At 38.5% G+C, this 25799-nt stretch overlaps 4 protein-coding genes, 1 long non-coding RNA gene and 1 other non-coding gene across 9 annotated transcripts in view; 1 reads left to right on the forward strand and 5 right to left on the reverse strand.

Moving 5' to 3' along the window:
- The window catches only part of LOC104816370 (PAN domain-containing protein At5g03700), a 1986-nt gene extending 599 nt beyond the window's left edge, over positions 1-1387 (reverse strand). Inside the window, exon 1 of the mRNA XM_010545161.1 lies at positions 20-1387. Coding sequence (XP_010543463.1) covers positions 20-1269 — 1250 coding nt within the window. The 5' untranslated portion in view covers positions 1270-1387. The remainder of the gene's footprint in view (positions 1-19) is intronic.
- A 2688-nt stretch (positions 1388-4075) lies between these two features.
- On the reverse strand, positions 4076-4156 carry TRNAL-AAG. The gene has a single exon. It is a non-coding gene; the product is annotated as a tRNA-Leu (tRNA).
- Positions 4157-5118: 962 nt separating this feature from the next.
- LOC104816372 lies at positions 5119-6295 on the forward strand. The gene is made up of 3 exons (XR_772286.2): positions 5119-5255; positions 5644-5717; positions 5920-6295. It is a non-coding gene; the product is annotated as an uncharacterized LOC104816372 (long non-coding RNA).
- Positions 6296-6505: 210 nt separating this feature from the next.
- On the reverse strand, positions 6506-9077 carry LOC104816373 (heat stress transcription factor A-3). Of its 2 annotated transcripts, none has more exons than XM_010545162.2 (2): positions 8245-9077; positions 6506-7670 (listed from the first exon to the last, which is right to left on the reverse strand). In XM_010545162.2, exons 1-2 carry the CDS (start codon positions 8692-8694, stop codon positions 6675-6677), a joined length of 1446 nt encoding a protein of 481 aa, XP_010543464.1. In that variant the 5' UTR covers positions 8695-9077; the 3' UTR covers positions 6506-6674. The 2 variants fall into 2 exon arrangements, with proteins under 2 accessions (XP_010543464.1, XP_019058407.1); XM_019202862.1 differs by having other exon boundaries at positions 7859-8338.
- A 749-nt stretch (positions 9078-9826) lies between these two features.
- On the reverse strand, positions 9827-16225 carry LOC104816374 (serine/threonine-protein kinase CTR1-like). 3 transcript variants are annotated; one of them, XM_010545163.2, is made up of 16 exons: positions 15415-16225; positions 14638-14939; positions 14401-14542; positions 14036-14139; positions 13648-13877; positions 12624-12914; positions 12413-12453; positions 12133-12201; positions 11941-12041; positions 11711-11795; positions 11467-11565; positions 11255-11323; positions 11010-11141; positions 10808-10902; positions 10500-10700; positions 9827-9989 (listed from the first exon to the last, which is right to left on the reverse strand). In XM_010545163.2, the coding sequence occupies exons 1-15, from the start codon at positions 16060-16062 to the stop codon at positions 10601-10603; spliced, it is 2508 nt and encodes an 835-aa protein (XP_010543465.1). In that variant the 5' UTR covers positions 16063-16225; the 3' UTR covers positions 9827-9989; positions 10500-10600. The 3 variants fall into 3 exon arrangements, with proteins under 3 accessions (XP_010543465.1, XP_010543468.1, XP_010543466.1); XM_010545166.2 differs by having other exon boundaries at positions 13672-13877; positions 15415-16224; XM_010545164.2 differs by lacking the exon at positions 9827-9989 and adding an exon at positions 10016-10248.
- Positions 16226-19633: 3408 nt separating this feature from the next.
- On the reverse strand, positions 19634-25793 carry LOC104816669 (transcriptional activator DEMETER). Its single transcript, XM_010545600.1, has 18 exons — positions 24663-25793; positions 24178-24579; positions 23972-24062; positions 22664-23885; positions 22491-22570; positions 22323-22407; positions 22161-22252; positions 22019-22087; positions 21869-21905; positions 21671-21753; positions 20861-21328; positions 20717-20753; positions 20571-20628; positions 20292-20431; positions 20135-20200; positions 19931-20045; positions 19801-19839; positions 19634-19725 (listed from the first exon to the last, which is right to left on the reverse strand). Exons 1-18 carry the CDS (start codon positions 25327-25329, stop codon positions 19634-19636), a joined length of 3843 nt encoding a protein of 1280 aa, XP_010543902.1. The 5' UTR covers positions 25330-25793.
- Between the last annotated feature and the right edge of the window lie 6 nt (positions 25794-25799).

The following is a 25799-nucleotide window of genomic DNA, read 5'->3' on the forward strand; positions in this document are numbered from 1 at the left end:
CCCCTTCCCCTTCCCTACCCCCTCCCGCAGCTTAAAATACCCCACCTTCCCTTCGTCCGCTACGCCCAACATCGTATGGATCGGGTAATTCACCAAATAACAAAACCCGGACCCGTTATTGTAGACGGATCCCCAACACTCGCACTTCTCCTCGCAAAACGCTTCGCATTCCTCCGAAGACGACGCCGTTTTGTGCTCCCTCAGCTCCTTGAACGGCACTTCGACGCCGTTCCGTCTCAGCACCGTAAACCTCGCTGGAGCACCGTCGCATAGATCCGACTGGTCCTGCGTCGAGTGGGTGCAGCCACCAAATCCGGGTCCGGGTCGAGTTTGTTTATCGATGCACGAGCAACCCGACCCGGGTGTGCAGAGGCTGTATGGACCGCACGGGTTCGGGAGCTCGCACGTGTCGGAGATGGCTTGGTAGTTCAATGCCCATTGAGATCCGTCCCATAAGTATCCTCGGAGGTTGCCGTCGGGTTCTAGCCGGAGGATGAGAAGTCCAGTGGTCGGACGTTGGAAGCTGTTGAAGGCTTCGACGTCGACGGGGGTGTTGCCGCGTTGGTACATACCTAGGTATCCGTTCGGGTTGATCCGGATGTGAACCGGACCGGACCCGTCTTCGATTTTGGCTTTGGCTTCGAGGGCTTTGTGTTTCCAGTACATCTGGTGCGAATCGTCTGCGTATAGGCCGATGAAATCGTTGCCTAATCGCATCGAGTAGAGCCCGTTGGGTGAAACCAAGGTCATGGCAGATGTGAAATTCTGGTTCTCGACGAGGGTATTTGAGGGGAAATCGAAACTCTGCCACACCACGGTTTGGGAGGGTTTCGTCTTCTCCACCTGGAGATTCGAGTCGTTTCGCAGCACGACTCTGTCGCCGTCGGTGCCTGTTGACCATTCTACCCTCGACGACCTGTCGGTAATTACGAGGCTGCCATTGAAGAAAAGCCTCGTTTTTCCCGACCAGCTCGCTGACCGAGTCGGGTCGGAAACCCAAACAGGGTCCGAAAGGTTCCGGTGGATGACGGCGAGAGATAACCGGGTCCGGTTAACCCGAAGAAAACCGAAAGAGAAGTTTCCGTCGGGGTCGGCGAGAAGAGTCTGGAAGGAGTCGACGGTCGAGTCCGGTATAGCCTCGAACCCTTTAACCAGCTCCTGAGCCGGTTTAGCCGCTTCGGTACGCGGCCATGGATGAGATGTAAAGAAGAGAAGAGCCATGAAGACGACCCGAGTGAGGGCCGCCGAGATTAAGGATAAAGCTTCCATTTTGGGGAAGTTCGAATGAAGGAGAAGAGTTTTGTAGCTCGGAAATAGAAAGAGAAATCCGACGCTTTTGTTCACTCATGCACAAGTTCACACAGTAAATGAAAACAATGCAACTCCATCGTCATATACATTATATATATATATATAATATATTATAAGATGAGATATAGATTTATCGGATTTGAATAATATAAGACTTTACGTATTAAATAATTCGCTTGGGGGAATCCAACTTGGATGGTAAAAAGGTCTCGTTGTAGCCAAATTAACACACTGAAATCATAAATTATAAAAACAGAATTAAGAAAACAAGAGACAAAAAAGCATCAGTACTATAAAAAAAAGTATGATTTGAGGGTTAGGTTAATTATATGTTTTTTTAACCAAGCAATAACCATTGTTCACAAGCGGTCCATTTGTACCATGCGCAAGTATTTTATATTATCATCGCATATAATAATAACTCTCCCATTGATTCATCCAAATAGGTAAAAGTAAATGCATTTTGCGGATCTGCTTCTGCGTAATATTATATATATACACACACAGTATCATGTCTATATTTACGTGGTTTGTAAACGAATATCGATGACCAAGGGTTATACTAGTCAGGGATCGTAAATCAACAAGATATTTAAAATATATCGTTTTCTTTCCAAATTTGAGGTTTGAATTCAGAACGGGACAAACACTTTGTATCCTTATTTCACTGGTTGAACAAACAAAATTTGGGTTCAGATTTCTAGAAGTTGATCTAGTAAATGTTATAAACGAGAAAAAAAATCTAGAAGACGATAGACGATGAATGAGATTGGATAAATTGGAAGGGAAAGACAAAAGTCATACCAAATCTAAACGGTCTAGAGAATCAAACTCTTTTATTACAACCATATCTGTTTCATTACTGTCTTTTCTATGCCCCCAACTATCTTGGGGCCTACGGCAATGCCTCTCTCCTCTGCTTGCTGAATATAAGGTATATAACTAACAACAGGTCTATGATGATCTACATATAAAAACACGAAAAAGATAATATAAAGCATGCTTTCACTCTGGGTTCAAATCCAAACGTGGGAAGAAATATTTACCTAAACTTCTCCGATTCTCTGGGAGATGTAGTCGGACAAAAGATCCAGTGAATTTCCGAATTATTTTTTTAATTTTTTTAAATAATTCCGAATAAGAATATGCATGTATAGACCCTCTCATCATCTGTATCATAAGTTAATGACCTAAACATTGCACCAATGATTTGAGATTTGTCGTAAGCATGTTCTCTTTTGCTAAACAGTGAAACAACCAAAAGATGCGACCACAAAAAAAAAAAATCGATATGTTTTGCAAAATATCTTAGTATTTTTTTTACACCAAATCTTGCTATTACGAAAGGTGTATTGCACATAAAAAAAAATTAAAATAAAAATCAAATTGTATCTAAAAAATAAATTTAATTTAGAATACAAAATCAATATCATACCCATTTCGGATTGGACTCTTATTAAATAAAATATTATTCTTCTATATCTAAATTCACGGGATAATGAAAAATGTATCAGATCAAATACACAACATCTCCATTGTAAGCAACAATATATATATGTATATAATAAATGGGTGAGACATATGGATTGAAATTAAAGATAGATAGATAGATACGTTAGAAGAGGGAGTTGACTAATTATGTGGGGGAGAGATATGATATGTATGAACTCTTTGAAACTTACAAAGTCACAAGTTTGGACTTACTTTCCATTTGTGGAATTTAATGAATAAATTTAATTTGTTGACTTCGTTACGCTTTCGACCATACACCAACTTCTTTGCCCCCCTCCCCTCTTCAATGATCCTTTCAAATCTAATTTTGATTTTTGAGGTTCTTTTATTTATCAATTTATATATTAATTCGATAAAACATTAAAACATTTTAAATGTCTCTCTATACAGGAGAAAGATTGACCAATAATTATCAAAATAGCTGAGCGATTGATGGATCAAATTTCTAAACGATATTTGGAAGTTTAAACTGTGATGTCATATAGAATTTTTTTTTATGTATTAAAATGAAAAAGACAGAAATATTTATAAACTATGATTAATAATAGGTTAAAACTCTTAGCACATTGTTTATTAACATACCAAGTTTATAGTATAATAGATGAGTTTAGGGACATTAATAATAAACTACAATTATGTGTATCGATACGTGTGGAGAGAATATGATGCAGAATAATTACATATTCCACACCTAAAAGTTGATAGGAAATTTAGCTGCGTCTGAATACCTAACCAGGAAACCTCAAATCGTTTACATTTTATTTAAATAGAATATTGCAAAATCTCGAATCGACACTCGAGAAAACCGGATACATCATCGGTTCGGTCAACATACGATCTTGTTTGTTTCCTTGCAAGATCGTCAAAACCCGACGAAGGCTTTGGAATAACCAAAAAGAAGAAGAAAGGTTGACGAGTAAGAAGAATATCAGCTAACTCTTTATTGTAGGACAAATTTGTCCGATTTTCAGGTCAGAATTTTAATTTCAAATTTTATTAACATGTGGTCTATGTCCACGAATATATTATCAAATTATACTTCAGAAATTGATATATATATATATATATATATATATATATATGTGTGTGTATGTGTATATATATATATGCTTTTACCGAGATCTTATCCATAACGGGCGTAAAACGAGAACGTCAAAGTGAAGCCCAATAGAAAATATGGGCTGGATATATGTGAGCCCAATAAGTTTTTGGAAAAACTTATTTTTAAATTAAAATAAAAAATAAAAAGGAATGTTGAGAGTGGGATTTGAACCCACGCCCTTTCGGACCAGAACCTTAATCTGGCGCCTTAGACCAACTCGGCCATCTCAACTTGCTGTTTATAATATATTATATCTAATTAATTATTATTCAAACGCCACTCAAATCCAGACAAAGTCAGTCATTTATTTCCATCTTTTCTTTTTATGGGATATTGAATTATTATTAGTATTACGTGATATGGGGTGGCTCAAATTATTGTCAAAGAAAGAACAAAAAAAAGGAAGGGCTTTTGCCAAATTTTCAAAATGAATAATGTTTTGTTGTCATTTATATGAAAATAGTATGATAATGACTGCCATACACATAAAGCTTTGTCTTAAAATATATGCAACCTAAGCATTTTTTCACAAAGACCATCATGATAGCATATAATTGCATGCTAAATTAGAGAAACGGTGAAATAGTTATTGTACGTCTTGCATTTGTCATTGCATGCCTCAAACAACGAGAGGGAATCTTTCATTTGGTAGGTGGACTCTTTGTTTAAATTCATAAATAAACTAGACACATTTACTAAATTATTTTTATTGTAAAATTTTAATTCAATTTGTTTTATTTTAGTTTAAAATATCGTAATTTTGATTTGATTTAATACCATTATATAATATAGTTCAGTTATAATTGTCCAAGTGCGAGCAAGAGTGAAATATTTCTAACACTATCTGTATTGTACCGTCAAGAAAATGATTCAAAATTCAAAAGTGACAATTGTAATTCGATTTCCACGTGGCCAAAACAATTCATTTGAAATTATCACATATATGTGTGCATATTTACCATTGATCCACGCCATATATGCTATGTTGAAGAAGGGATATATAAATAAAAATTCGATAGAAGATATTTTTTTTAAAAAAAATTTCTAACATGGCAACTCACGAAAAGGGACCCACGCACAATGAGACATATCTGCAAGTGTAACTCCCATGTGAGAGATCTACACGTATCTCATCGCTTTCTTCTGACACACATATATATGTATACATGAGTGTATATGTATGTATATATATACTCTCTCTCTCTCCTCTCTATGAGTGTGAGCCAGAAAATGAAGAAGAAAGTCTGCACGTTGGCTGTTGTATTTGCTCTACTTGCTCTCCATCAATTATCGGAGTCTCGTCCGTTTCGTCTCACGTCGCACGAACAAGGTACATGCACGTACTGATCCACGTATCTATACACGCATCTATACATACACAAATGCTCATGAGGGATTAACACGGACTCATCACTGGAAAGGTGAAAATCTTTCGAATGCATAAATTCAAGTTGATTTAGGCTTTTGGGTAAATTACACATGCAAAAATAATGGGTAATACTAATTAGTATATATCATCGAACGATATAAACCAAAAATGTTTATTTTACATCGATATATGATTTCCGGGTGTCCAATTCCATAGTTTCAAGTCCACATATCTTTTTTTCTTGTATTTGTTTTTCTCATTCGTGTGATATTATATATATATATATATATATATTGTACATTTTTTCTTTTAATTATTCATTTAAAAAAATGGTGGGAACTGAACTCAGGAAAGGAGAAGAATGGTTGGGCTTGGGCTACGCAAACAGACAATCCATCCGACATGACCCAAGAGTTCTCCCACGTAAACATTATACCCTTTCCGGTCGTATTATATATTTTTATATATATATATATATATATGTGTGTGTGTGTCATATTTCATGTTCATTGAACTTTAGTAAATATCATTAGGAAATGGAATTTATACATTTTTTGTGTGTGTTTATCTATACAATAATTAATAACCAAGGTTTTTTTTATGTCATGCATTAAATTGTGGGAAGCTGATGGGAGAAGAGAGATGCGATGAGAGTGAGAGAGATGAAAAATGCGTGAAGAGACGGATGATGACAGAAGCCCACTTGGATTACATTTACACCCAAACCCACAAGCCTAAGCCTTGAAATAAAAACCGGTTTAGATCTCATTTCCGGTTTACTACCGGTCTAATTCTCCGGTCATCCCTTGAAAAAAAATATAGTATGGAACGTCTTTATCATGTATGGTACATGCGTAAATGCTGTTAGCACTTGGAATAAGAGAGACCAAGGACAGGTTAAGATCTTGCAGTAGAAGAATATAACTCCAAAACAAGAACAAGAATGACAGCAATGTATCAAGGTTTGTAGTTGAAATCATACAAGGATCTTCGTACATATACATACACAGATACACACACATTGTATTCAGACAGCTTCAGACACTGAGCCAAAGCGGCACAGTTCCGCTTCAAACCTGCAACATAATCTATAGCTCTAGAAGAAACAAAGATCCTCTTGTAAGAAGGAGAAAGAGTAAGAGAGAGATTCTTCATTGTTTATGTATCCATCATCAAGATGAACGGGAGAGAGAGAGAGAGACCTCGGACTCTGAAACTGTATATAAGAATTAGAAACAAGATCCTTTAAAGAATATGCTCCAATTGATATATAAGTTTGCATTCAGAAACCACATAACCAAATGGATCATTCAGTATGATAAATAATGGGATTATTGTAACTATGAAGGGGTGGATTCCCATGCCTCTAAGCTCTAAAGATCATTCGGTTTTTCGGGTATTGTCATCAGGAGAGGGGTTTTCACCAGTTGGCCAATTGAAACCGAACTCTGAAACTGCTGAAGCCAGTGGTTCGGATCCAAGATCCCAGCAGACATCAGATAAACCGCCTGTCGCTGTTGTTGTCACTGCTGAGACAGGGCCAAGCGCTGGGAACTCGTAGTTGATGACATCGCTCCATAGTTCAGTGTTGCTGGAACTTGGCATTGTGGAAACACTTATGTTCCATATCTCCTCTTGTTTGACAACGTTGTACAGTCCTCCAGGAGATGGGAAAGAAGCAAAGTACTCTGAATTCATCATTTCTTCGGGTGGATTCATCAAGTCCTTTCCTTTTGTATCGAGATACTGTTCTGGTCGTTGCCCAGTTCCCGAGCTTGAAGCCCCTTGCCCCGAGAATTGCTCCGCTAATGGAAAGGGTAGAACCTCTTCTTCTGCAATACTTAAATCTGTGTTTGTTACCATCATACCAGTGTCATCAGCAGTGTACTTCTCAAGCTGACCTTCGGTTCCGGTTGGAGAATCTAGTTTAGAACCTTCATTGTGTTGTTGGTGCTTGATGAACTTCCTTCTCATCTTTGAACATGATGATGACCCGAGAGCTCCTCCTCCTCTGCGGCTCCTGAGACGTTCCAATAAGCTCGGGTTCTGAAACAACTTGGCCAAGAATGAGAGCATCTGCTTCTGCCTTTGCTCTGCAGCTTGAAGCCTTTGATTTACGGTGTCCATGTGGCGTGCAGTCCCTCTGTGCTGCTGCTGAAGCTCTACCACCTCCTCTATCAAAACCTTTCGCTCTTTTCTCAGATTCTCGATCTCAGCCCCGACCTCAAGAGCCGATCTGAAGCTGTTGCTGCTCGTGGTGGCTTGCTGAGATTGGGGCAATCTCCGGCGATGGATGTTCTTCAGAAGATGCTTTTTACCTCTCCGGAAAGCCTCGTTTGCGAATTCCCACCTGTCACTGTCAATCTTCCGAAAACCCTGAGCACATAAACCCGAAACAACTCAAGAATGAACAAGAAAGGTAAGTGCACAATCACGGCGGGATCAAGAACAAACGGTTATCTGTAAGCGTATATGATGTTTATAATTGCAAAACCGGAGCAGGGCATGTGAAGTTTGAATCACTTTTGACAAAAGATGGGGTTTTTGGTTTTCAGAAGATCTACCTGAAGATCAAAGCTGTCAGAGTGAATATGGCGTGGGGAGGAAGCAACAAACTTCAGAAACCAAAAGGGTCTCCCATCCATTTGAAATCATAGAAATTTACGGACTGTATCTTACAATCTCATCTCAGCATAGCTTTACAAGCAAAAAATCACATGAACAGAAACATACACCGACAAAAACTGGAATACATAGAATGACAGATGATTTGTAGGTCCAGAAAGTTGGGAAAATTACATGAGAAGTCAAACATGAAAGGACAACAGAAAGACATACAAAGAGAGAAGGGAAGCAAGAGAAGAGAACAGTGAAGTAACAAAAAAAGGCAAGAAAAAAAAAATGGCGAGAAGGAATAGAATTACATAACAGGCGTTGCAGCGATACCCACGTAAGTATTTAGCTGTCGGACGAAGCTGGAGAAGTTGTTGTGTTTGAAATTCCGAGGAAGAATGACCCTCGCGAACTCTACCGGGTCCCACACCACGAAGCTCGACCCGGTCTGGCCCCAAGAAATGATCGGGTCGAGATTCGGGTCGTCCACCAAATCGAACGTCTTCGACAGAAACGCCGGAATCGGATTCCCCTGCAAGCACTCCAACGGCTGCGGTACCTCGAAGCCCTCCGCCTCTCCGTCGCCGCAGATCCCGGCGGCCGGTGGCGGAGCTCCGGAGGTGGAGAACGGCTCGAACCCGCTGAGCGGTGAGGATAGCGGAGAAGCAGAGAAGTCCATGTCAGTGTAGATGTACGGGGACCCGGATTCGGGTCGGGTCGAAATGGTGGGAATAGCAGCACCCGATACTGGAGGTTGTTTGGAAGGATTGTCTTTTTCTGGGCTCATCTAGAACAGCGGAAAGACGGGAAATTTACCGTTTGGGGAGAGAGAAAACGAAGGGAAAGTGGGGGGAGAGAGGAGGTAGAAATGGGGAAACGGGCAAAACGCGATTAGAGTTTATAAGGTGGAAGAAGAGGAAATCACCGACAAACTGTAGTATAAAAATCTGGAGAGAGAGGCGGTGGGGAATTCCCGCCGAGGAGAGCTCATGATGTCCATGGTCGTGATCGAGCTCGGATTCGGACAAGAAATTTGGCGGGTAACGGGAAGTCATTGGACAGGCTTGTAAAATCGCCGCCGACATAGAAGGCAGTTTCCTGGTAGCTTCGATCGCTCTCTGACTTTCCTTTATTTTTGGGTTGTCTGAAATTTGATCTTTTTTTTTTTTGTTTTTTTTGGTTGATCTGAAAATTTTCTTGAAGATTGAAGGGTGGGGGCCCACATGAACCTGGATATTTCCAACGAAGCATGATTTCGTCCGCCAAAATCTCCAATCTGATTGGATACTCAGAGATTTCACTCTTTTCTCTCTCTGTTTTCTTCTTCCTGACCTCATTTCTTCAGATCTTTTTTCCTAATTTAATTTTGCCTTTAGCATTTTCCTTTTCCATTTTTTAAACGCAATTATCCAATTTTAAATATCTTTGTGTTTTATTTCAGTGCGAGCTCAGCTCATGTGGAAGTCCCCGCTTGCATTGTATTGTTTCAGCTTTACAAATGATACAACTTGCGATTAAAAATAAGATTTTATGAATTTTAAAAAAACTACAAGTGCTGAATACACTAGAGTATGCGCTTGCATACTTTTTCCTCGTCATGTACTAATCTAATATTAATATGCACATCTTATCCTCATAATCCAGGGATCTGTTAAATATAAATGTAGATTAATTGGGCAAAATTAAAAGTGCGTATTTTCTCAGGTCGAATATTTTATATCTTGGATAAACCAACAGGAAAGGGAAGATATAGCAACGAACGAATGAGGCGCATGGTCAAATTACTTGTACGCGAAGGAAAAGGGGCGAGGGACCGAACACGGGACTCGTTGGGCCCATTACTGAGATCCGTGGGCACATTTTGTGGCGTTGAATGGAGACCGACTTTTGTTTTCTCGAAGCAGTTACTTAGTGCTTAATAAAAAGAGAAAGCTTGGCGACAAAATTCACAATCAGCAAGACGATGTCGTTTCAGCATACACGAACAATGTGACTATGTATGTATAGCAACAACAACAAAATGCTTACCCCGCGGGGCCGATGGTCATTGGTCGGTCCATCCACAATTTGTACATTAACAATCTGCAGACGGAAGACCACAAACAATATATAAAGGACAAGTCGACAGACATGCACTCATTCACATTGTCAAAGGTACAAGAACACAAAAGGCGAGGGTGAAAGTGAAACATATCAAGAAGCGAGCAATTCAAATCAAGGGTGGTTAATAATCGAACCAATTTGAACCGAATAATACATAGCCGTAATCGAACCGAATCCGATATAAAAACCGAATGATTATGTTTTCTCTAAAACCGAAAAGACTGAGGACGAGTCAAACCTGTTTCGAAAAAATGAGTATTTTTGTTAATAAAAACTGAAATTGAACCGAATAAGTATCGAACCAAATTCAATATAAAAACTAAATGGTTATCATGTTTCTAAAACCGAATCCGAATTTAATCGGCTCGAAACCTGAATAATTCACCCCTAGTTCAGATCATAAAGCAGAAATCCCGTGTTCTTGAGCAGCTAAACTGCGAATGGGTTGCAAAGTATGCGTAGTAGAGAAATACGGTGAGAAGAACGTACCTTAATCTATCTATATAGCGAGTAGCCAGCAAATCTCAAAAAGAATGCTGTATATAGAGTATGTGCATATGGCGCTGGAAACTCTCTCAGCTCATTGTTAGCTACATCATATCCGAACGCCCTGGTTGAGGTGGTGCTGATTTGATCAATGGTCTTAGCAATTCCATTATAGTCGCAAAAGACGGGCGTTTCCACGGCTCACTGTAACGTAATTTTAGGTGACGAGATGCTCGGATTTGGATTTGGATTTGGAAAGGAAAGAATACGAGTTCTCAAATGAGAGAGAGAGAGGAGAAGTTAGAACATACTTGATCCAGCATGCCTCGATCATCGCTGCAACCTGTGGGTTCAGATTGCGTGGAATCTCGAGCCGCTTGCCTTTGAAACCAACAGCTGCTACAACCTATGGATCCGGAGGAAAACAAAAAAAAAAGTTATGATTATACGAATATGACATGCAAAAAATGCCACGAAATACGATATTCTGATTATCTTGTTCAAGGAGAGGACCTGAGCTGGATTTAAATTACTCCATGGTTGTTGCATTGTGGCAATCTCCCACAATATTACTCCGAAGCTATATACGTCTGATTTCTCGTTTGACGGTTCATCACGAAGTACTTCAGGTGCCATCCACTCGGGCTGAACTCAAAATCATCGAATAATTAGTTTCACATATAAAAAAAATAAGAACAAAACCAACAGAGTTATGTTGTTCAGCTTGATTTACTTCTGAAAAAAAAAATTGAACTTACAGTTCCTGCCGCTGACTTTGACGATAGAAATGTACTCGCCTTTAAACGCGAGAGACCAAAATCACAGACCTGAAATTCCCAGACGAATCAAGGACTTAGACGAAAAATAGATCCAAAAAGACAGTTCAAGGAGGAATTCATCTAAATTTCTCATTAGAAGGACAGGGCCTCAGAATAAAATATCTACTCATACAATCTCTTTCGGATCAAACCTTGACTGTATATTTCTTGTCAACCAACAGATTCGGTGATTTTAGATCTCTATGGACAATGGGAGGATTGCGATTATGGAGATAATTCATCCCTTTTGCCTGTTAAAGAGAAAGAAAAAGGTTAAGTTTCCTTTTTAGCCTCTTCTGAACAAAAGAAACTGACTTAGCTCATGAAGGAATAAGCTTCTTATTTCACCCTTGTAAACATTTCCACATCAATTTGGACGAAGAAAGACAGACATACCACATCATATGCCATACTCAACCGACGTCTCTCGTCCAATTGCTCCCTTGCCCCACTTTTATGCAACAGCCTATACAAACTCCCCCTGTAATTAAAAAGAAAAAGAAGAAAACTTTGCATCCATTAGCAATACTATAACCCGAAAATCTAATCTGAGCAGTTACCAACTTCAAAAGATTAAAAAAAAAAGATGCATTTCAGTACAAAGGCACAAAGGAGAAAAAAGGAACCTTGACAAATATTCTGTCACTATGGACAAGTTTGGAGGTTGAGTGACAGCACCCATGAAGAGAACAATGTTAGGGTGGCGGAGGCGTTTCATAATTGCAACCTAACATGTATACAGAAATCAAGATTATGGACGGTTATCACGACACCAAATAAAAAAAAAAAAAGAGCGAGAGAAAGTTTCAGTTGTGGACCTCTCTCAAGAACTCATTGACACGCTCAGCATGAAAGTCTTGCTCCATGAGAATCTTCACAGCAACATCCTGAAATTGGTAATTATATTGCAATAATCAATTTCTGAAAATTTGTAGCAATAACAATGATACAAACAAATGGCATGATGAGCAGAACAAATGATTTCCCCGTTTCAACAGCCGCAGCAACAAACTCCCAAAAGGTGATCATGCTTATAGAGGTGGGGGAAGAATTAAAAAAGTTACTCCTCATAAAGTGGCATATAAAGTACATTCTTACCGAGCCATGCCACTCAGCACGGTGGACAGTGCCAAAGGAACCTGAAAGCACAATAGATGAAATATAAGAGACCAAAACATAGACTAAAGACAATCCAGAAACTCCAGAGAAGAATATACTCTCTAATGTGAGCAGCAGGTTTGTTGTTCCTTCTTTCTTATAACTAAATAAATATTCAAAGTGGCACTTCAACATCTAATGTCAATAATACCTGCTCCAATTTTCTCTTTTAAAACAAGATCACTCCATGGGATGTCCAAATCATCAACGTCAAGTCCAAGTTCCCTGTTTTGCCTTGTGGGAAGACACTGACTAATTGACGGCACATTTACTGAAGGCACCATCGCTTGTACTTGATTTGGTGCATGCACATTGTTCTGTGGAGGCTCATTAGCACCGAGCGGCACAAAACCACCCATATTTTCGGGCAATTGTGCATTGTCATTTTTCTCTTCGCCCACATTATCGTGTTGCCTGTGATACATTGAGAATCCAAGTTCATCTGCAACGGTAAAACACAGTTAAATTCAATCCCTAGAAAGGCTCTTCATGATGCTTGGCACATTCATTTCAAATTAGAAATCCTGACATACGAATGAGCATATGAGAGGTAAAGTTCCAACATAATCTTGCAGTATAGTAGAAAAGAGTGACATGTACGAGATACTAACATCAAGTGTACTGACAAGAAAATTTTCTGTGCATCTTCACAGCATATGTCATACAGCGGGCAAAGACATTAAAGTAGAGCAACCGTTCACAATCAATATGCACAAGTTTTGTTCAATTATGAAGAAAGTTGTCCCCACAGTAAATGCACCAGAATTAATATGTTCAAAGCAGTTCAACAAGGTCAACTTTAGTGTTGTTAGATGCCAACTATTTCTGAAGTCACCCAGATATCCCCACTGAGAATCTAACATAGTAGAAACAAAATCCAGGGAAAAAGACAAGAGAACCACTATTACACTGCTAAGCTTCAGATATATGAGTATTTAGCAAGATAACTTCACGAATCACAGATTTAGCAATAGAGAGTTTCGAATTACTGGTTTATTCACAAAGCTATAGTATGTATTGATCAGTCAATCTGGATTTTTTTTTTCAAAATCTGGAAAAAAATTCTACGCCAATCAAAATTGCTCTGGATAGGGAAACTCCCAATAGCATGTGATTAAGTACCGTGAAATAATGCACATCGGAAAATACATAAGCAGAATGCAGATAAAGCCTACCTATGTCACTACAGTTGAAAGTACCTGAAGCAGGATCAAAAACAATATTAAGCGACTGGCTGTCTGAAAAATACTGTTTGGCCAGAGAACTGAAATCAACGGCAGGTTCAACTGGCCTTGGTCGCGGAAATCGCAACGGTGAAGAAATTGAAATAGATGAGGGACCATTTAGCAAGGAGTCTGGCTCCCATAATTGACCTGGTTTCCCTACTAAGTCAACCAGATATTCCCTGGAATCAACAGGTTTAGAATGTGCCAAAATGTCAACAACTTTGTTGTAACAAAATATTTTGGTGTTTGATCTTAGAAATGAGAACATGTTGAATTAGGACAAAACACGTGTAAATAGACAAGATAGCAACACCATATAAATCACTTGCAACCATACCTATCAAGCCCAAATCGGACGAGGCATGATGCAGCATCATCTCTTTTACAATATTTGCATCCCTTCGCAATTCGACAGGGTAAATCAATGGTGTCAGCCAACACCTGCATGCACCGCATGGTAAGTATAACACACTATTTCTATTTACATTCCACTACATAAAAAGGGAAACCGCCAATTATAATTACAAATAACATGCTCTGTGTCTGTGGTCATTAAGAGCTGATTTTTTATGATATTCTTCAAATGCATGAAGGTATTGTAAGTACTATCAACACAGACGAATGAAGAAATCAAATTCAATTGACCATTCTAAAATGTATGCCTTAAATGTCATGACAGTAGCAAAAAAGTAGGGATCTCACTTTGAAGAGTAAAGCTCGATGTCTGCAGAGGCCAACAGAGAGGCTACCTATGGGAACCACCAGTTTAAAGCATTCTTTTAAACCATCAATACAGTCTGTCCATATGGGAGCCAAATCCTCTTCTTCTGTGGTAGCTGGACCCCTAAAAGAGGCGAGAAATTAAGATAATAATGAATTTAAAATGGACATGAACAAAAACTAATTGTGATAAACTATGAAAATTCAGAGAGCACTTACCCCATGTGATTGCAGACAAGTTTTGCCAGCTGATCAACAACTTCTTTTGTGGTTATGCAGCTACAAGATATGTCATGGACTCTATTGTGCAGTTCCTTGAAGCTTGGATCACTACGCCGATCAACTAAGATCACTTCAAGTGCAGATTCATCACCGGACTCTGCAGACCTTAGTGATTCAATCGAAGGAATACGACCACTCTCCTGTAGATCGACGCACAAGGTCCAAATATATGGATCCAGTCCATGAATCATATAAAACCCATCAGGAATTTTGTCAAAGTATGATAGGCAGCCATTGACCTGATGCAGAAGAAAGAAGAATCAGGCGCCGAAATACATAAAAGAATAAATCTCACACTTTTCTTAAGATCTTTATTCAATCTTCCTAACTTTCAGACTCAACTGGAAAGATATGCAATAATTTTCCAATCTTTTTCTCAGTTACCCACTGTTTGAGGAGCACAAATCAGTTTCGTAGCGATATTAAACTTAAAAGGAAAGATTTACATGACTTTCGTAGCGATTTTCCAACACCTCTCCAGATTAGGGCACTTGGTTAAGGAATCTAACTTGAAAGCTCTAAAAGAACAAGACTGCATCCCTAAAGCAAGTTCAACGGTTTTATAAAATCCCCTACATTAGTTATTTCCCAAAGATAGCATAATCTTCCACACGCATTCAGCAATTCGATCCATAAGCACAAACCACGAACCAAAGATTGCGCAAAACACGAATCACTCAAAACCATGAAGAAAGGAAGCAATTGTAACCCTACCCAGAAGCGATGTGAAACAGTTTCTGCTGAGCTAGGCGAAGTCCGAAGAGCGGACTCGTCCGGAACAGGATCAAGAAAGTTCGGATCGTCTGCGCAAGTGGCATCCGACGAAAGCCGCAGAGCCAATGCCAACTGCAGCTGATAGCTCTCCTCCGTCTGCTGCGCCCAGCTCTTCCCGGACGACGACCCTCCCGTGGACTCCGCAGCCATCTTCACCCTAAAATCTCCTCCGCCGCCGGAAAAGCCGAGTCTAAACCCATCTTCTTGAGCGTATCCAAACGAATCCATCTCGTTAGCCGACGAAGGCAAAAGCGTGGGCATGTAATATTCCCCCGACAGGGAGCTCTCTCCGAAGCTGCTGCCGCTCGATTGCCTCTGCAACCCGAGGGACGAAGAATACAGATTCCCAACCCGATTCGTCTGGGTACTCAACCTGTGATCACCGCCACTGGGATCCCAATCGAATCCAGCTCTATCCGCCTTGGTTTTGCTGTTGTTACCGCTGTTATTGGTTGTTGCGCTCCTGTTGTCGCTGGACATGGAGTCATAGTACGGCGGCGGAGCTCCGGTAACGGAGACGGGTGAGACAGAATCAACAGGAAATTGGCTGAGCAAAGTGTAGTTGGATCTTCTACCGGGCATGTCCATGGAAGATTTCGATTCAGATGACAGTCGGTGTGATCACAAAACCTCAGAAACCCTAGAAATCGCCATTGTTGAAGAAGTTCCGGAAGCCCTCGCCCTTGGAATTTCGGTCGATGAGGGAGGGTGTGAACTCGGTGCCGTTTCCTGTTGATGATTAATTAACTCCGTCGTATGCCTTCCTCGTCCTTCCTATATTCTAATTAAACTTCTTTTTTTTTACATCGAGTATATTTATTTATTTCCTTATTAATTAAACTTTTAAAAATTGAAACCAAAACTTTTAGTTCTAAATAATAAAAAAATGTTTGATAAATATGGAATGAAATTAGTCCCTTTTATCGAAATATTTGACAGAAATTTCATCTTCTTCATATACATTATTTTTTGTTCCATGTAAATATACCACAAAGAAAATTAGAGTACTTTGCAATTCACAATTAAATCGTGTTGAAAGTTTTTGAACAAATTTTAAATATGCTGAATATATCGAAGATAAAATCAAGGGTTTCAAATATTCGAATAAACGAATACAATTTAGGAGATAAGCAAAATAAATTGTTCGTTCATTAGATATAAGAATATTTTTTTCGATATATATAATAAATAAAAAATCGGGAAATCATCATTTATCCAAAGTTGGAATCGATTTTTGTCGATTTTCCAAATACATATATCATTGTTTGATGTATAAAATTAATTAAAAACAAGATAATATTCAACTTGTTTGATCTTGGAGTTAAATGCATTCTTATATTTTAAGAAAAAAAAAATATACTTTTTAATGTGCAATATGTTACTAATTTATAATCAAGTGTGTCATGTTGAATATGATTAAAGCTGTTTGATCTTTCTTGTTTTTAAGTACGGAAATTCTTTTAATATTTAATAATTATCATATGTATATACAAATAGAATGTGAGATAGTTTTAAAACAGTTTTTATATTTATTTAAAAGTTTTTAAAAAATCATCTATTTACTTTACTGCTGGTTTTGTCTTGTGTATATATATATATATTGTGAATTTTTACTTGTGGCGGTGGTTTTTTTACTTGTGGTTGCATCCATTTTTCAAATATATTTATTTCAATTATATATATAATTTAAATTTATATTGGATATTTAATAAAATATTGTTTTAAAATTATATCTTGTCGAATTTTCAAATAACGCTGAATTAAATAAAAATTTTATTCTGGATAAAGGGAGGCAGAATAAATAGAACAGGGAATGTGATGGAATGGGCTCCCTCTTTTTTTTTTCCCCCCCGTATTTTGGTTCAGGGGTCTGTACACTGAAGTCGTGTCTGCTCTTCACGTTTCATTCACGCGCCTCTTCCAGCGCGTGTGTCACACCGTTCATGCACCTTCTCTCGCAATTCCGCATTCGCATTATGTACCTACCTACCTACCTATTGTCTTCTTTATTCTCTTAACAAAACATAATCTACTTTTATGTTATACACTTTTATTTTTATAACCATATTTATAAAAAAAATATTTTTTTCGTAATTATGATATTGTCATATGTATATAAATATGAATTGATTATATTAAATAATGTTGTTTTTTTGGGAAAAATTATGAAGTTGGAGTTTGTTTATGATAATATCAGCTAATATATTCCATTATCCAAATAAGATAATTAATTCGTTAAAAAATACGCAAGAAAATAATGCGAAACCCAGTCCAATCAGAATTCAAATGTTAATTCGATATTCTATTATAAATGTTTTGATTATATTTATTAATGCAAGTTGATTACAAAACAAGGCTAATGGCTAGGTTCAGCGAATCTTGCCGGATTCATTTGCTCTACATTTTTTATTTTATTAAATAATATTTTTTTTTCAACATGGTTTTATTTATTTTTATATCCAATAGAAAAGAAAGAAAAAGACGTCAAGTTACGTGTACAAATATCTTTCAGTTTCAGACACATGTTTATACATATTTATATTCGACGAACATAACATATAATTATATTGTAATAAAATTTAATATCAAAATAATTAAATTAAAATTTAATTCGAATATAGTATAAAAACAGCGAAAATATTGAATGAAACTGCAAATAATTTTATAAAAATACGAATTGAATTCTTAAAAATATAAATCCAATTAAAATTACAATAAAACACGAATAAATATCTATTTTAGATGGAAGAATTTGAGATGTACATTAGCTCGTGAATCCCATTGCGTGCAACTATCCATTTGTTTATTGCCAATGTACCAAACGCAATCATGAAATCTTATTTCAATTTTCCATGGATGATTATACTTTTTAAATCCGAAAAATGATATACGAATCCACACCAAGTATAAGATAAATTGATGTTAAAATTCTTAATTTAAGATTGTAGCAGCGGAAATCATATCGATTTTTGAAAGTTGGTCCATATTTGTGGTCAAAGATCCAAGATTAATGTCATTAATTTAAGCCAAATACTTCTCATTAATTCCAAACAATATTTGGAAAAATCTTACATTTAAATAGTGCTATCTATCATATCCAAAACGCATTATATTTTATTTGATTTTTGTTATACGCATATCTAATTTAAATTCAGTAACCATACGAATTATATAATATATCACATGATAACTTCACTATTCGGGCATCATATTGCTAAAAGGGCCGATTTATACGATAAATGGGCTTTTTTCAAAAGCCCACAACAGAAAACATAAATTGGGAGGGAAAAAGAACAAATTAAATCAAAATCAAAATCAAAATCAAAAGCTGAGGCGGCAAAAACCCTCGATCTCCACTGGAGATTCTCCAGAACGTCTCTGCACTGCACTCTGTCGAAACCGTGAATCGGATCCGAGAAAAAGGTATGTTCCTCGATCTCGAATCAATTATTTCTCATGGGAATTTGCCTGGTACCTGAAGAAATTCGATTGCTAACCGTTCGTGATTCCGAATGCCGATCCGTTTGATCCGCTAAGTTTTGTTGAGTTTTGTGTTTGATCCATTTTGAGTCATACGTAGGTTTACTTTGCTCCTAATTGAGTTTGATTTCGTTCATTTTCTGTGAAAAATGGGTTTCATCTACATTGAGTCTGATGTGGACCGAGTTTGGATTTGAGAGTTTGCATTATGACTGACCTTGATTTTGGGTTTAAAGTGAGATTCAAGCTTGGTATTCGCTGAAATCGGGTCAATGCTCGATTCCTCATGTGCTTGGCTGTGATAAATGGCTAAATTAAGTTGAAAATGGGTTCAATTATTAGATCACGTGTTAAATGGAAAATTAAATTTCCATTTCTATATATGTCATTTGCTTTCCATCGAATCTGATTTGAGTTACATTATTATACAGTTCATGATCCAAACATTTGTAGTATTTCCAGTGAGCAGACGGCGAGTTCAATTAACAAGGAAAACAGAAACTTGTTTTCAGTGGGAAAATACTTGGACTTTGTTTCGGCACCTGCAAGCTATATATTTTTACATTGAGATCTACCTTCTCCCACAAATCTGAGCAGATTCAATTACCTAGAGTTGTTGATGTTCTTATGTTCGTATTTAGGTCAGTTGGGACGAGTGTCTATGCGTTAATCCTCGTCTTCATTGGTTCTGAAGTTTCTCTTTCCGCAGTCTTGCCATTAGAGGTCGTTGTGCCCGGGTTTTCTGGTCAAATCCCCTTACACAAACATATCCTGCAGATTTGATGATAAGTTACATCTTACATGCAAGTCAAGATCAAATGAAGAAAAGATTAAGCATTAACATACCTCTCCAGAAGCAGCGTTGAATAGCCTCTGTTGTTAAACCTGATATTTCAGAATACATTCAGATTTATCTTGCATCTGATACAGATGTGCATACATAGACAGAAACTAGTGACTGTTAAAAAAATTTTACCTCTAAAAATTGCAGTTATGGACGTTCCAAAGTAGACAGTCCTTCTTCGTAGGTTCCATATCCAGTCCCTGGGAACCTCAATCGGGTTCAGACTAGAGCCATGGTCAGCAAAAACCTGCGCACATAACTCACATAATTCAAGCATTGTGGCAAAATTTTGTTTGTCTTAGTGTTCAAATTGACTTTGGTTTTGACAGATGGTACCTCATTCACTTGGAAATAGGTGCCATTCAGAGGGAAGCTCCCTCTCATCGCTGTTCTGCATGGTATCTGTTCATAAACCAGTCATTGCATTGTTATTCCCTTTTTGACACTTGAAAGTTACTCAATCTTATTTGACAGCTATCTGGAGTGAACTTACCAAAAGAGTTCCCCTTACAATTTGTGACTTTTCTTCCCGTATACTGTTGCATGAGAAACATGTTTTCTCCTGACACAGGGTATTGTTTTCTCGTCGAACACATCTTTTTTCTGGTGGTTGAATGGAATTAGCCGTTTCACCTAGCATAACACATTGTACATTCCAAAGTTAGTTTGTTTTTTATGCATCTAATGCTGAAATTCTTATATTTGCAAGATCTGCTATTTGATCCTAGGAGAGAGTTAGTTATGGTCAATTCCTGTTGTGTTTTCTTCTAACCTGGCGTCCAAATAGCTAGTAGGTAGGAACATGGGTCATCAGGTTCTCGCTTGTCTAACTGCAATGATATCCACCGCACAGTGTAATAAAAACTTTTTAAGGCACGAGGATGGAAAGTATCTTCTTAACCATTTAAAAGGACTAACCCTTTCTAGAAGTCGGTGGGAGTCTGGAAGTTCATAGCTGTCACATAATCAAACAAAAAGGGATTAGTGCGTAAACATGGAGTAAGTTCTCAAATTTGCTGTTTAGGAAATTTGGTTAAAAGCTAAGAGAAAGGTGCAACTCACACTTGGTGCTCTGTTCGCAGTCGACTGAAGTTCTTTAGTTTGGGCATAGGTGTTGATGCGGCCTCAGTGCTTAATGCTACCAAAGCCTTTGAGAGATCACCTTCTCGAAGTTCGGTACTCATCTGCAAGTTCTGTAAATTCTTAGTGAATGCTTCCATGTTAAGCCTTATTGTAGGAATTTCTTCTGCATCGTCACATGATATATCCTCAATGTCATTTTCTGCCAATTCTTGTGTGCACTCTGGTTCTGGTGTTGCTGGTTCCTCAATAATTGGTTCACAGTTTTTGCATTCACTCTTTGCTTCGGGGTTTAGGGCTTCTAGAGTTTGCATTGTTTGTGGTCTGTCTGTGCCTGGAGGAAGAAACAGGGATTGCTGAAAGTTGACAACAACAGGCTCAGGTTTAGCTTCTCTTTCATCAGCTCTAATGATTCTTTTCTCTTCTGGCCCCGGTAGAGCAAGCCTTGCACTGTGATACAATGTGGATGATAAAAGTACTGACTATTAAATGACTGTGTTTGAGCAACTTGGTCTTGTTTGAGTTTTAGGGTCTCCAGTTTTTCTTAGTATTGATGTGCAGACTTGAGGACTGACATCGTAATGCAGAAACAAAATATTTGAAAATTCATTTGTTAATAAGTATATCATACAAAATCATTGCAAATAGAGATTCAGTGTTTTGGTTGATCTCTTGTTTATCTGTAATCTTCATGCTTGATTCTTTTAGTCACCATGAACAATAGTTCAGTTCATGATTCTCTATGATCTGTTTTTTTCATAAACTAGTAGAAAAAGTTTCTGTTAGTGTAACCTTGCAAATGCACTTGCAAAGTGTCTGCATTCTCCTCTCAGTGGACATGCATTGCAATTAGGTTTGCTTTTGGTACAGAACACCTGCAAACCGTCCAAAACATATTCTTTTTCCTTAGCCACCGGAGGTGACATTCACAAATGGAATAACTTTCTAGATCAAGGCAAGACACAAAACCTGCTTCGGCATTTCATTTACCTTTCCAAATGTAATCATGTGGTAGTGCAGCTGGTACCTAGAATTGGATAATGCAATGGAGTCAGCGAACTTAAATAAAGAACAGGGTTTTGAGTGCTATATATATCTGCAGTAACATAAGACACTAAGGGAAAGCAGGAGTTTTCCTACAATGTTTCTTGGTCAAGCTTGCAGAGACGGGGCCATAGGTATTGTTGAATTGATTCTAGGATAGGGTACCTGAACGAATTTTAGGGTTAGCTATTTTTCGTGCACACTCATATTTGGTTGGGATCCTTTCAGTGATGCTTACAGCTCTAGAAGATGCAGCTGCAGCGATTCAGGCAGTGGCTGGAGGGGAACCCATCCAAGTCTAACAGCTATACGCCCGACATTCGTGTCGACCTGTAATTCAATTATGGGCTTAAAGATCTACTCTACATATGTAGCATCTGGAGTTTCACTATTAACTTACAGGGAAAGCAAGATGATGCAGTGTTAGAAGCCGCACACACTCTACGCTTTTCAGACCTAACCCCTTTATGCTCAGCAGATACTCCCTGCAAAAATAAATTGCCGAACACTGTCCATTCTGAGAGCACTATTATGAAACAATATGTTGTAACTGTTAAATTATCCTTACTTGGCTTTGTCAGGTGGGATGTCTCTTAGCCATTCCAAATCAATGCTTCCATGTTCACGAACCAGTCTGTGGAGGAAGTCCTGCCCAATATTAAGAACAAGATTCACATTGGTAGGCTGTCTGACTTTCTTACATTTTCAGGTATTTGACAGATTAATTTCTGTTTGTAAAACCTTTATTCTTTCTGAAAGCATGTTGTTCATCCCTCGTGGTCTGATAGTTTTAGCAATCTTATCAACATCTGCACATCGAACTGCTTCCCAGTCTACCGAGTCCATTGTCCTTGCTGTTCTCTCTCTTTTCAGGTCACCATTTTCTGCTTGCCTTCTTAAACTATCCCAGTCAAAGTCCTTCTCATTCCTAGTGGTTCTACCTTTTGATTTGGAAGTAGATGTTTTTTTCCTGTCGTTTCGTCTAGATGGGCGCATCTGCTCCATTTCTGATTGTGATGTTTCACTCTGGATGTTCAGTTGGTTCTCATGGAGACTGGTGTTTTCTGTCATACCTAGGATTTCTCTTAACGATCTTTCTGTATGTACAAGTTTCTCTAGTCTTCTGTTTCCTTCCTTATTCTGCGACTGAAGAACATAATTCTCTTCTTGCTGATAGTTACTCATTAGTCCACTGTCTTCAACAGTTTTGTTTCTCAATGGCTCGGAGTTATCTAACATGTCTTGGTTGAGGACAAATTGAGAAGTTGGAGGACTAGACGAGATTGTAGAAATTCCTTGGGAGGAGTGAATCTGATAATTATTTGGGATTTGACTTTCTCTTTCTGCAGTTTCAAGAAGGAAAAGCTTATTTACCGAAATTGAATCTAACTGTGATATGCTGCCTCTTCCATGCCTCTGTTGTATGGTACCTTGTGACGGATCTAACAGCTCTGAACAAGGATAAACCGAGCTGTTGAGACTAAAGCCATCTGTGCAATCTCTTTTCTCTGTTTTACTTGTCGAGCACAGTCCTGTTGTGTCAACATTTATTTCAAGCCTCAAATTCTTGGAGTCTTGATAAGTGAGGGAATCCTGAGATGGTTCCAATATTTCTCCTTTGTCCTCGCCATGTTCCTTTGTTTCTGAACTAAAGTTTGTTTCTAAGCCATTCTTGGGAGAATTCAGTGGCAGAACTCTTGATTCCCCTGTAGAACTAGTAAAACTGCCAGATATTGTAGAGGTTTCATCACTACTAACAGCATCGTTGTCCTCTTCGTGGTTAATTTCATGTACAATGATGCCACTTGGATTGAAAATTGATGGAGCTGATCCAACATCACCCGAATCCTCTAAGTACAGCAGTGGCTCATGAGTTAGTGAGCTTCCCCATTCTTCATTGCATGGTCTCTTGTTGGAGTTCAACTTGTTAGGAAATTCTGCAGCCATTGCCATGAAAGCGGAACTGCAAGATCAAAAAAGCGGTGTAAAAAGGTTTGTTTTTGCCTTTACTCCCTTTGTCTTGTATATTATCTCCGGAAAGCCATTTACCTTGACAGATGGTCTGAGACATTCTGGGTTAGAAAAACTCCTATGACTGAATCAACAACAGATCCCTTCCATGGTGAGAATCTTCTATCACCTATTAGAATAAGACTGCTGTTATATCATTGTGCCTCTTGTATTGTGCTACAGTAGGGTTCACAAATTGAGACTGTAGTTTCATCACAGCATCTTAAGGAAAGCGTGTGGTGTACCTTGTACAAGACGCATGCGAGCAATAAATGAGTTTGCACGTCCATGGAACACTGTCCTTTCCTCTCCCCACCATTTTTCTTTCTCCTCATTTGTTCCATCAATACCCTCACTGTTGATATTAACCATCAGAAGCTTCCATACTCTAGTTGTTTCATCATCTAGCATCACCATTGGTCGTGGAAGTTTTCTCCTGGGAGGATAGGAAAACCTCCCATAAGGTATGATGGAGCCATCCCTCCTACACAGGACCAGTGAGTTTCGCTCTTGATGTCTTGTTCGATGTAGAATCAGTGCGTTTTGTCTAATGTAAGGGCTCTCTCTGTTAATTTCTAATTGCTCAAACCATTCACAGATTGTGTCGATAGAAAATAATGTTTTGCACAGTCCATCTGGAGATGTACCTGCATTTGGTAAAACAGAATTGATTTCGTTTTGAATATCTTGGTAAAGTTTACAGGTGATATATGGTAGATTTTTTGCAAACCTATTGACTTCAAGAATGATGTGGGGCGATGTCGTAGGTGAGCTCTCCACTGAATTTGCAATCTCCTTGCATGGAGTCGGCTCATTATAGAGTTTCTCTTAGTACGCTTCTTTCTAGACACTGTTGACTGCATTTCTGAAACTATGGCTTCAAGCCTTTGAGGTTTGTCTGAAGCTGCGCGATCTTGTGCAGGAAGGATACCTTTTAAAATTCTCTTTAGAGAACGGAAGTTTCGGGCACGGGTAATTGTTTTAGATCTCTTTCTTCTCAGCTTCTTTGAATGATTCGATTCTGCCAACCACTGAGGAGTATGCACTTCTCGTGGTAGATTTTCATCTGGTTTTTCAATGGTCGCTCCTCTGACCCCAGGCAGCATGGAACAGAGGTAATCACTTCTTATTTCTGAAGAGGACATACCCGGAATATGCTGAGTTATTGTTTCATGTTGGACAATGTCCTTTGCTGCTGATGTGCTAGATATTGCAATATTGCTTCCGACAGATCTTCGTTTTCTTTGAATGTTTGGAAATCGCACCTGGAACATCGTCTGAAACATGTGTAAACTTTTGCACTGGAACTGGAGAGAATCTCTGCTGGTGTTTCTTTGGTCATTTGATGCCATATCCGTGTTCTTTGACTCTCCTGCTGGTCTTGCCTCCGTCAGCATGGAGTTCTCATGACCAACTGGCAACAAAGCTCGTGCTATGTGTTCTTGGTCACCACAGTCAGATATTTGCTCTATTTCTCTGTCATTATCGTACTCATTTGAGGGGCTGCTTCGTCTTCTTTTCTTTGGGATGGTGCTAAATATCAGAAATGATATGACTGGTTCTTCTCCACCTGGATTATTTTCATCGTCCTGGACTTGATTAAGGGAAGAAGTACAGAAATCATTAGCTGTATCGGAACATAGGTTTTCTTGCTGTTGGAGTTCTGAGTCTGATCTCGATATGAACTCGAAATTTTCGTTTTCTTGCAGTATGTCATAGTGAAAGTTCAGGGCTCTTCTAGTTGTCCTCTTGGGCCGACTATACCCTTTGAAGTCGGAAGTTTCAGTCACAGTTTCCACTTGCAATGATGTCAACCTCTCATCTTTCTTGTCAAAATCCCTGTTTTTGGATTTTTTTTGCTTCGGTT

Source organism: Tarenaya hassleriana, unplaced genomic scaffold (genome assembly GCF_000463585.1).
Source record: "Tarenaya hassleriana unplaced genomic scaffold, ASM46358v1 Cleome25, whole genome shotgun sequence".
NCBI classification, from domain to species: domain Eukaryota; kingdom Viridiplantae; phylum Streptophyta; class Magnoliopsida; order Brassicales; family Cleomaceae; genus Tarenaya; species Tarenaya hassleriana.